The sequence below is a fragment of the Mobula hypostoma genome, chromosome 3, assembly GCF_963921235.1.
Source record: "Mobula hypostoma chromosome 3, sMobHyp1.1, whole genome shotgun sequence".
Taxonomy (NCBI): domain Eukaryota; kingdom Metazoa; phylum Chordata; class Chondrichthyes; order Myliobatiformes; family Myliobatidae; genus Mobula; species Mobula hypostoma.
This window is the reverse complement of record NC_086099.1, coordinates 81,551,477-81,563,872: the sequence shown is the minus strand read 5'-3', so window position 1 is coordinate 81,563,872 and position 12,396 is coordinate 81,551,477. Positions and strand designations below refer to the sequence as shown.

Here is a 12,396-nt window from a genome sequence, read left to right as displayed (position 1 = left end):
GCCAGTTCATTGGCTATATTTAAGAGGGAATTAGATATGGCCCTTGTGGCTAAAGGGATCAGGGGGTATGGAGGGAAGGCTGGTGCACGGTTCTGAGTTGGATGATCAGCCATGATCATACTGAATGGCGGTGCAGGCTCGAAGGGCCGAATGGCCTACTCCTGCACCTATTTTCTATGTTTCTATGTTTCTATAAGGCACTCGTGAGACCACACTTGGAGTATTGTGTGCAGTTTTCGGCTCCTTATTTTAGAAAGGATATACTGACATTGGAGAGGGTTCAGAGAAGATTCACGAGAATGATTCCAGGAATGAAAGAGTTACCGTATGAGGAACGTCTGGCAGCTCTTGGACTGTATTCCTTAGAGTTCAGGAGAATGAAGGGTGATCTCATAGAAACATTCCAACTGTTAAAAGGCCTGAACAGATTAGATATGGAAAAGTTATTTCCCATGGTAGGGCAGTCTAGGACAAGAGGGCATGACATCAGGATTGAAGGATATCCATTTGGAACAGAGATGTGGAGAAATTACTTTAGTCAGAGGGTGGTAAATCTGTGGAATTTGTTGCTACAAGAGGCTCTGGAGGCCAAGTCATTGGGTGCATCTAAGACAGAGATAGATAGGTTCTTGATTAGCAGGGCATCAAAAGGTATGGGGAGAAGGCAGGGGTGTGGGGATAACTGGAAGAATTGGATCAGCCACGATTGAATGGCAGAGCAGACTCGATGGGCTGAATGGTCTGTTTCCGCTCCCATATCTTATGGTTTTATTTGTAATTAATTTAGATCACTTTGCGGCCTCTCTCCCAGATGAACTCAATTGCTTTTATGCTAGGTTCAATGTCACTAACTCTGAGGAAAGCCACTGCTACAACCTGCAACCTGGTCATCTCTGAGGCTGAGGTATGCAGATGTTTCCATCGAGTGGACAGTCACAAGCCTGCGGGACCGGATGGCATCCCAGGGCCAGTACTCAGGATGTGCGCGGCACAACTGGCAGGTGTGTTCACAGACATTTTTAAACTCTTCCTCTCCCAGTGTAGAGTGCCCTCCTGCTTCAAATTATCCACCATTGCCCTGTACCAAAAATGACCAAGGTAACATTCCTGAATGGCTGGCGTCCTATCGCACTCACCTCAATAATAAGCAAATGCTTTGAGAGACTGGTCAAGGACTACATCTGCAGCTTGCTACCACCCAAACTGGCCCATCTATAATTCGCCTACCGACACAACCGAACGACAGACGACGCAATAGCCACTGCTCTTCATACCGTCCTTATACATCTGGAGAAGAAGGATGCTTCTGTGAGAATGCTGTTCTTGGACTGCAGTTCAGCATTCAACACCATAACTCCATCCAGACTTGACAAGAAGCTCAGAGACCTCGGCCTTGTGAAACTAGATCCTGGACTTCCTGTCAGATCGCCGGCAGGTGGTAAGAGTGGGCTCCCTCACCTCCGCTCTTCTGACTCTCAATACAGCAGCCCCTCAGGGCTGTGTACTAAGTCCTCTCCTTTACTCCCTGTCAAACAATAATGAGGTGGCTTACAGGGAAGAAGTCATTTCTCTGATACAGTGGCGTCAGGAAAACAACCTCTCCCTCAATGTCGCAAAAACAAAGGAGCTGGTTGCGCATTACAGGAGAAATGGTGACGGGCTAACCCCCATTGCCTGGGGTTGAGAGGATAAACAGCTTTAAGTTCCTCGGCATCCACATCACCGAGGACCTCATGTGATCTGTACACACCAGCTGTGTGGTGGAATAAGCACAAGAGTGCCTCTTTCACCTCAGACAGTTGAGGAAGTTTGGTATGGGCCCCGAAATCCTAAGAACAGGGGCACAATTGAAAGCATCCTGACTGGCTGCATCACTGCCTGCTATGGGAACTGTATCTCCCTTAATTGCAGGTTTTTGCAGAGAGTGGTGCGGACAGCCTAGCACATCTGTAGTTGTGAACTTCCCATGATTCAGGACGCTTACAAAGACAGGTGTGTAAAAAGGGCCTATAGGATCATTAGGGACCTGAGTCACCCCAACCACAATCTATTCCAACTGCTACCACCTGGGAATTGGTACCACTACATAAAAGCCAGGACCAACAAGCTCCGGGACAGCTTCTTCCACCAGGCCATCGGACTGATTAACTCACGTTGATTTGAGTGCATTTCTATGTTACATTGACAGTTCTACTTATTATAAATTACTATGATTGCACATTGCACATTTAGACGGAGATGTAACGTAAAGATTTTTACTCCTCACGTATGTGAAGGATGTAAGAAATAAAGTCAATTCAATTCAACTTTGTAGAGATCAGTACTCACCATGACACGGAAAAATTTTAAAACATGAAAACTTCTAAGGGTGGTGAATACTTCTTATAGGCACTGTACATGATTTATTGTTGCTCTTAATTCTTACAGAAATTATTCAACAATTCACACAAAATTATAAACTTATAATTATTTCCAACAGTCTTGTTGCTTTTTCATGTTTTCTATATTGTTTATATACAAATATTAATTTTGCTCCAATTTATTAATTTTTTTTCCAATGGAGAATAGAAGTTTAAATTAAAACTGCCTCATATCTAATAATTCAATCTGAAGCTGAATGCTGTTCAGCACCACAGGACAAAAGTATACCGTGCCAACAGCATTCTGGAATTAGATAGAGAACACAAAGCTCTTCAGCCAGCTATTCCTTCAGAAAAATCGAAACACTGCCCTGCAGACAGCATAGACTCAATTGGTGACCTTTTTCTACTCAGCTTTTACTAATATTAATTGCACTTAAGAACTATAATCATAACTTGACTGCATTATGTGTGTTGACGCCTGAAGTAATTCTTGGAAAATGCAAAAAAATTAAAAGCTATTTATTAAGAGTTATTAAGAGCTGAGAATTTTGAAAAAATATACATGGTTTTTAAATAATACTGATACTTTAACTCATTTTATATCATATGGATCTATAATTTGTGTTCCATTACTCATGTAAATCACTAATGATATAATATCCATTAGTAAACAATGATGAAAACTACCTTTCCTATATGACAGTTCTGCATTTTATTTTTTATATATATATTATTTAATTTTTTAAAGAAGAAATATAGGGACTTAATTAATACAACAATTAATACTTATTGAAAAAAAATTAATTCAAATACATTAATAAGTCCGAGAGAAAAAAAACACCTATCCCAACACCATCTCCTCTCATTTAGAAAAAAGGAGGGAGAAAAAAAACATAAAAGACAGAGGAAAGAAAGGAGAGAAGAAAAAAGAAAAGATTAAAAAAAGAAAAAGAAGAGTAGGCATCCAGCTCTCAGAGTCAGTTTAAAATACAAATTAAAGAAACTGGCTTATAATAAGGGATTCATTAATTTTAAAAAAATTAAAATAAATAAATTAAACTATCTGGGAATTAAGTGATGTACTACACTAGGATTGTACCACTTATATTTGGCTCCCTGCAAAAAAGATAGAGTTTATAAAAATAAACAAGTAACATTAATTTCTTCCAGATGAAATAAACATTGAGCAGAAATAGAATCTTGTTACTGAGTTGTATGGGTAAAAGCAAAAATTAATGTATTTTACTGCCCTTGCCTTCTGAATGATGCAACAACATGGTCCTGCAATAATGGGAAAATAACGTTTTATAGAAAAATAATGTCTGTAAATCCATTGTGAAATAATGGAAGTTGGTCCTAACTTTCAGGAACCACAAGGAATAAATCTGGGTGGGCTGACAGTAGTACAGGTCTGCATGGAATTTGAGCACAATACTCTCTCTAAATTAATAACTCCTATGAAAGCAATCACAGGTTATTCAGTGTGAAATGCAAGTGGACTTCTGAGGCTGAAGCAAATTACTGGCATGGAATGCATTAGGCCATTGGATTTGAGCTATGAAAGATGGAAATTGGTTCTTTAAATGGGAGATTTTAATCTTTAATAGCAACATTCAGACCTTAGGCAAATATGAATTATATGTATTCTCTGTGCACTGCAGATATTGTAACTGTTATTTCAGTCAAATGTAGTCAACATTAATTTAATGAAAGAATTCTCATTTAGTAGTACAGTAAAGTTTGGATATACAGAAGATTTATTTGTAATTGAATACAATTGACAACATTTATTCATGAAGTCAATGTGATTTACTTATCTAATTTTGTTGCTACCCCAAATACAGTAAAGTTAATTGTTCAATTTTTAGAACTTTATTATGGTCCAGAATCTTGTTTTAGATCTAGTGTTGCATTCAAGAATCTTAATCAACTTCATCCCTACATATGTTTCCATTTAATATTCAACTGAATAACCTAAAACTCATAAGACCATAAGACCATAAGACCATAAGATATAGGAGCAGAAGTAGGCCATTCAGCCCATTGACTCCGCTCCACCATTCAATCATGGGCTGATCCAATTCTTCCAGTCATCCCCACTCCCCTGCCTTCTCCCCATACCCTTTGATGTCCTGGCTAATCAAGAACCTATCTATCTCTGCCTTAAATTCAATCAAAGGTTGAGACTGTATAACTGTACACGGTAGACTGCAGAAAAGACATGGATTTTTGGTAAGAATAATATTTCTTCTTTAATATCTTCCCTTGCTAGTTTCATTCTTTGTTTTACATATCCCAGATAAGTATCCTTTCTGATTAAACATGTACTGCAGCATTTCCGAACTTCACAATTACATTGAGCAATGACTAAAATATCATTCTTCCCACAGTTCATTACTTCAATGAAAATAATTCAGACCTCAGGAAAATTCATTATTTTTACAATCTTTGTTCCCTCAATGTGTCCTATTTATCCTCACTTTTACAGCTAACATTTTATTCCCGAGGATAGTGTTGAATATTTCAATATACAGTTATGCACATACAAATTTTATGTTAATTGTATGCAAGTTATATCATTGTGTCACAAACAAAAGACTGGCTGAATTGATATTGAAGTTCATCTATATTATGTATGGTTACAGCCTGGAAAGCAGGATACTCTCTTTCCTGTTTGGCTCTTTCTCCAAAGTTGGATTTTCATCCCTGATTCAAAAAACTCTTTTTCCTTCTTGCTATTTACTCTTGAACTCAGAGTTATCTTCTTCATTCTACTCGGGAAAAGAACATCTTATAATCAATCTATTCCATTTGGCTTTCTTGCATTCTTTGGATCCTAGTCTTGTGAGCAATCATCTTTTCATCAGTTTAATACTTCTATAAATGAACAATTAATATTCTCTATGCAAATTTGACATTTTTAATTTTTATTACTGGTGCATTTTCTTCAGAATTAGAGTTTGTAAAATGTGTTCAGGAAAGTTTTCTGAATCAATATATAGAGGTACCAACTAGAGAGGATGCAATATTAGATCTCCTATTAGGAAACAAATTAGCACAGGTGACAGAAGTGTGTGTAGGGGAACACTTTGGTTCCAGTGATCATAACACCACTAGTTTCAACTTGATCATGGATAAAGTTAGATCTGGTCCTCGGATTGAGGTTCCAAACTGAAAAAAGGCCAAATTTGAAGAAATGAGAAAGGATCTAGAAAGCGTGGATTGGGGCAGGTTGTTCTCTGGCAAGGACGTGATTGGTTAAGTGGGAGGCCTTCAAAGGAGAAATTTTGAGAGTGCAGTTTGTATATTCCTGTCAGGATCAAAGGCAAAGTGAATAAGAATAAGGAAACTTGGTTCTCAAGGGATATTGGAACTCTGATAAAGAAGAAGAGAGAGATGTATGACAGAATAGGAAACAAGGAGCAAATACGGTGCTTGAGGAGTATAAACCATGCAAAAAAATACTTAAGAAAAAAACCAGGAGGGCTAAAAGAAGACATGAGGTTGCTTTGTCAGTCAAGGTGAAGGATAATTCAAAGAGCTTTTAAGAGCTTTTATTAAGAGCAAAAGGATAGTAAGGGATAAAATTGGTCCCCTTGAAGATCAGAGTGGTTGGCTATGGATGGAACCAAAAGAATTGGGGGAGATCGTAAATGTTTTTTTTTGCGTCTGTATTTACTAAGGAAACTGGCATGGAGTCTATGGAAATAAGGCAAACAAGTAGTGAGGTCATGGAACCTATACAGATTGAAGAGGAGGAGGTGCTTGCTATCTTGAGGCAAATCAGAATAGATAAATCCCCAGGACCAGACAGGGTATTCCCTTGGACCTTGAAGGAGACTAGTGTTGAAATTGCAGGGGCCCTGGCAGATATATTTAAAATGTCGGTGTCTACGGGTGAGGTGCCAGAGGATTGGGGGATAGATCATGTTGTTCTGCTGTTCAAAAAAGGCTCTAAAAGTAATCCAGGGAATTATAGGCTGGGAAGTTTGATGTCGGTAGTAGGTAAATTATTGGAAGGAATACTAAAAGATAGGATCTACAAGTATTTGGATAGACAGGGACTTATTAGGGAAAGTCAACATGGCTTTTTGCATGGTGGGTAGGTCATGTTTAACCAATCTAATAGTTTTTCGAGGAGCTACCAGGAAAGTGGATGAAGGGAAGGCAGTGGATGTTGTCTACATGGACTTCAGTAAGGCCTTTGACAAGGTCCCACATGGGAGGTTAGTTTGGTAGATTCAGTCACTAGGTATACATGGAGAGGTGGTAAATTGGATTAGACATTGGCTCAATGGAAGAAGCCAAAGAGTGGTAGTAGAGAATTGCTTCTCTGAGTGGAGGCCTGTGACTAGTGGTGTGCTACAGGGATCAGTGCTGAGTCCATCGTTATTTATCATCTATATCAATGATCTGGATGATAATGTGGTAAATTGGATCAGCAAATTTGCTGATGATACAAAGATTGGAGGTGTAGTGGACAGTGAGGAAGGTTTTCAAAGTTTGCAGAGGGATTTGGACCAGCTGGAAAAATGGGCTGAAAAATGGTAGATGGAGTTTAATACAGACAAGTGTGAGGTATTGTACTTTGGAAGGACAAACCAAGGTAGAACATACAAGGTAAATGGTAGGGCACTGAGGAGTGCAGTAGAACAGAGGGATCTGGGAATACCGATACAAAATTCCCTAAAAGTGGTGTCACAAGTAGATAGGGTTGTAAAGAGAGCTTTTGGTACATTGGCCTTTATAAATCAAAGTATTGAATTTAAGAGTTGTAATGTTATGGTGAGATTGTATAAGGCATTGGTAAGGCCGAATTTGGAGTATTGTGTGCAGTTTTGGTCACCAAATTACAGGAAGGATATTAATAAGGTTGAAAGAGTGCAGGAAGGTTTACAAGGATGTTGCTAGGATTTGAGAAACTGAGTTACAGAGAAAGGTTGAATAGGTTTGGACTTTATTCCCTGGAATGTAGAAGAATGAGGGGAGATTTGATAGAGGTATGTAAAATCATGATGGGTATAGAAAGAGTGAATGCAAGCAGGCTTTTTTCACTGAGCCTAGGGGAGAAAAAAAACAGAAGATATGGGTTAAGGGTGAAGGGGGAAAAGTTTAAAGGGAACATTGGGGAGGGGGCTTCTTCACACAGAGAGTGGTGGGAGTGTGGAATGGGCTGCCAGATGAAGTGGTAAATGCGGGCTCACTTTTAACATTTAAGAAAAATTTGGACACATACATGGGTGAGAGATGTATGGAGGGATATGGTCCAGGTGCAGGTCAGTGGGACTAGGCAGAAAAATGGTTTGGCACAGCCAAGAAGGGCCAAAAGGCCTGTTTCTGTGCTGTAATGTTCTACGGTTCTATGGTTCAGCTGGCTAACTCCCTGTTACCACTCAAGATTGATGATTCCCCCATGACTGTCTATCTGTATCGCCTCACTGTAACTGCATCCATAACATGTCGGGAGTGTCCAAGAAATGATGAAATATCAACCTTGGGAGTGACCCTCAAATTGCCTTAGCAAGTTATCTTTATTTTTTATGTCAATGCTCTCCTGGACTGCTAAAACTCTTAAAGTAGCAATTCCTGCTTATCTGACCGTTTGTTTATTTATAATTATTATAGTTCATATTAAAATTGCAAGACCATTGCGCATCCTTCATTGATTCCCAATTTTACTGTACCTAACTCAGGAGCAATGATAGCTTGTGATGGGTTTTGGATTTGGGGAATTAGCGTTTCATTCTCCATTTCTGAATGTGGGCCACTGTTTGGCAGCGTCCTCTGCTCACGCAGGTAATGGGATTTACGGCAAGCATTCGTCCGCAATGTTTCTCTCAGCGACAGTGAGGTTAATAATCCAATCACCCCAGATTGGTTTAAGATACTTTGAAACTCTTTGTGTCTGATAACTATTGAACTATGCTGTGAAATGTGGCTTATCAGTGGGATTTCATCTTAATGTATTTATCTGCAGGTTCGCCCAATCTTCTCAAAACTAAGCCATCTTTTTACAAGGGCCGGTAATAGGCAAAATGGCCAAAGCCCGTGGGAATTGATTTCACATCTGTTCATCACAGTGTGAATAAGGATTTTCTGCAGTAAAACCAACACTAGAACCCTGAGGTTGATTTTATATGTATACAGACAGATAGATGTACCTTTACGAAAAGCGCATCTCACTTGTTTAAACAAAACTTATTCAAGATTTTTTTTGCTAGAGGCTTTTACGAGTTTACCCAGAGAGTGCGTGCCGGTGTTCACTCCATCCAGTCCAATAAGAAACACATCGATACTCACAAAAGTTGCAAAAACGGCAAGCTTGAAAACATTCCTTCTCCTATTTCGTGGTAACTTCCATTTACCAAACTCCTGCGGACAGAGATTAAAACAAATCTGGATGCATTCGTTCGTAAAGCGTGTAGATTTGACAGAAAATTTAGCAGCGACTCTTTTCCTCATTCGAGATGATTTATACCACCCCAACCAATTTATAAAGTGGTTTCTGTGCTCCGAGAAGACCCTGGTGCACTTTATAGACACAAGAGATTCTGCAAATGTTGGAAGCCTTGACAACATATTGAATGCGCTGGAGGAACTCGGCAAGTCGGGTAGCATACAGAGGGAAAGTAACAGCACAGCTTTTGGGCCGAGATCCATCACTGAAGGTTGGCAAGATATATCAGTGATGGAGATCAAGATTGAGAAAGGGGGGACAGTGTCAGAGATAGACAAGTAAACAAAGGGCGGGGTGCACTTTATCCAGTTCTGTTCAACATCCGTTTCGAAGTTTTTTTTAATGCTGTCCCAATGTATGCAGGATGTCTAATATGGAAGCTTATAATTAGATGAAAGAAAACAAAAACAAAAGCAATGTAACACACACGAAATGCTGGAGGAGCTCAACAGTCCAGGCAGCATCTATGGAAAAAAAAAGTACAGTCGGCGTTTCGGGCCGAAACCCTTCGGCTGGACTGGCAAAGCCCAAAACAAGTTAGTGGAAATAGAGTCTTTGCTAAAGACTGGGTTGAAACGAAACAGAAGATAGAGAGGCGGCGCGGCGAGAAAGCAGCTCACGCTGTCGCGTTACGAACGAAAAGCCCACAAATGCAAAACGCCATCCTTAATTATTCCTCGCTGTCAATGCACACTAACTGCTCAGTATTGTGGAGCTAGGATGCACCGTTCAGCCGCCGTCTGTCGCTTGTCGCTCGTTTCTTGAGTGCATTAGTTTTATTCCCGTGTTATAGACGGCAGTGGGATATGATTACAAAATAATATGAGCTATCGCTAACGCCTGTCTTTCAATTCTGCTGCTTGCATTAAAGTTGTCTGCTGAGATAATAAGGACTGCCATTTCGTTTCTAGTGATAGTAAACAACGCAAATACGGTCGTCGGTTCTGACTACTTACAGGGACGTTATATCGCCGGCAGTAAGCCGTGGGACGGATGAAGTTCCAACACACATGATGGTATCTCTGGTACAGCTGCACCGAGAGGGACAATTCGCCTTTTTCCCAATCACATTGCTGAATAACAAGCTGATCCCAATTGTCACAGAGAGCAGCACAAAGCTCTTGTCCAAACTACACATTATCTGGTCTTTGATGCACCCTTACAGATGGCTATCTAACAAATCATCCCGTACGCTGCCTCTACTTTCTGCACCGTCCGCTGCTTGGGCGAAAGTGCTGACATCAGCCGGTAATTGCAGCCCTGGGTCAATGAATTATTTATTAAATGTTCCAGCTCCAGTGAGTTTAAAAATATCCTCTACCGACCCGATAGGTATCATTGTCCTTGCCCCCTTTTCAATCTTTCCCTTCGCGGGAGTGACCATAGATCGGTCTTGAGGCCCACACTTGCAATCATTTCCTGCCCAGGACCGACTGTTCAATTATAACATTAGAAAGAAACTTGCCTGGACTGAGTTCTCTTGTAAACTGTGAAAAGGAAGTATCACCGTGGTGCCTGTATGATTTATTTTAATTTCGAACATAATTACAGTACTTGTTATCCTCCTCATATGAGGAACTTGCAAATAACCCCACAATTTTCAAAATTATCTTCACGACTGAGCACATGCGCTAGAATGAATCTCTATTTGTTTTTACTCGCATGATTAAATTATATTACTTCTAGCAAATTTCATATGACTGCGCCACCGCCCTTTTAAAAATGACGGAAATTACAGGGAGTACCAAGATAGATCGGAAATCGTTGTTCAAAAGGAAATGATTATATTGAGTGGCGAACCTAACGTGGGATGTTATATTCTCTGCAAGCGTGTGTGGACCCGAAAGAGCCCTCATTTGCACACAGCACCTCCGTCAGGGACACTGTGTGACAACTAGCTTTTTGGGACGGGAGGCTGTAGTGTCACCACATAATCAGCGAAGGAAACATCACGCGGAGTGACTGCGCATCGGGGATTACGAATCACGGGACACCGACCAGCACTCGGCTCACGGGGGTAGCTGCTGACATTCAGCAAGACCGAACTCCTTCACTGCTACCGTCTACAGATAGGCTATGTGACGCCTCAGCAGCCTCGGAGAGGTTGACAAGGCGCTGAGATATGCGTAGCCTATTGAAATAGATACCCGGCGGTATTGAAAGCGAAATACTGCACTAGGCGAGAAATATCAAAGCAAAAAAAAAATCTACTGTGCTATAATTAAATGCAGCGAAGTGGGCAGGGAAGGGGTGGAAGGGTAGAGATGGAGTGGAAATGAAATATGGGCTTTTTGCTCCACAGCCAATCCATTAACTGCTAGCAATTCGCAAGCATGTAACCACTCTGGTGAAGGTTTTCAGAGTGGAGTGACTGGGACCATATTCAAAAATTCTCTCCAGCCAAATGCAGTGCGAATTGGTGAATTTTGTTCTTAAACGCCAATCTCTGGGGTCCGTTTCTTTACAAATACTCTCAAATTTAGCCAAAAGAAATATCAAGTCAATTTTAAATCTAATACAGGTTTAAAATAAGGAGTAAGGTGGTTGGGAGAAATTGGGGAAGAGCTTTTTCAGCCTCAGGGTGGCTGCAATCTGGAACGCACTAAGGCTGGAGCTCTCATAACATTTAACAGGTACCCGGATGAGCACTTAGGCAGCGCAGACGCTCTTTGGGGAAGTCTGATTAGTACAGGTGAATACTTGAAGATTAGCATGGATCTGCTGGGCCGAAAGCCTGTTTCTTTGCTGTATGATTTTATGGCCCTATGCCAATCAAGGAAGACAATACAATGATACAGGAAGATGCTGAAAGGAAGAAAGGTCCTTCTTGGATGTGTAAAGCAACACACACACACACACACACACACTGCTGGGCATCTGAGCAGGTCAGGCAGCATTTATGGACGTTTTGGGCTGAGCCCCTTCATCAGGACTGAAACACCAGAATAAAAAGTTGGGGGAACGGCAGGAGGTGAGCTGGAAGGTGACAGGTGAAGCCAAGTGGGTCAGAAAGTTTGAGGGCTGGAGAAGAAGGAATCTGATAGGAGAGGAGAGTGGAATACAGGAGAACAGGAGGGAGGAAGAGACTAAGGGAGAGGTGATAGGCAGGTGAGAAGAGGTAAAAGGTCAGGGTGTGGAATAGAGGAATGGGGAGGGGAAATGTTTTTACTGTAAGGATAAAACAATATCCATGCCTTCAGGTTGGAGGTTACCCAGCAGATTCGCAAGTGAGATGTTGCCTCACCTGGAAGGACTGTTTGGGGCCTTGAATGGACATGAGGGAGGAGGTGTAACACTTAGCCACTTGCAGGGATAAGTGCCAGGAGGGAGATTATTGGGGAGGGATGAATGGACATGGGAGCCGCGTAGGGAGAGACCCCTGTGGAAAGCAGAGACTGGGGGAGGGAAAGATGTATGTAATGGTGGGATCTCTTTGGAGATGGTGGAAGCTGTAAAGGATGATATGTTAGATGCAGAGGTTGATGGGGTGATAGATAAGAACAAGGGAAACTCTATCACTGCTAGCCATGTGAAGGTATCTCTCTCAGATGAAGTGACTGTTCTATGTTCTATCCT

At 41.0% G+C, this 12,396-nt stretch overlaps 1 protein-coding gene across 1 annotated transcript in view; it reads right to left on the bottom strand.

Annotated features, from left to right (window-relative positions):
• Positions 1-10,032, bottom strand: part of lgi2a (leucine-rich repeat LGI family, member 2a) — a 72,042-nt gene extending 62,010 nt beyond the window's left edge. Inside the window, exons 1-2 of the mRNA XM_063042160.1 lie at positions 9,777-10,032; positions 8,664-8,735 (exon numbers count right to left, since the gene is read on the bottom strand). Of these exons, the coding sequence (XP_062898230.1) occupies positions 8,664-8,735; positions 9,777-9,958 (254 nt within the window). The 5' untranslated portion in view covers positions 9,959-10,032. The remainder of the gene's footprint in view (positions 1-8,663; positions 8,736-9,776) is intronic.
• Positions 10,033-12,396: the final 2,364 nt, after the last annotated feature.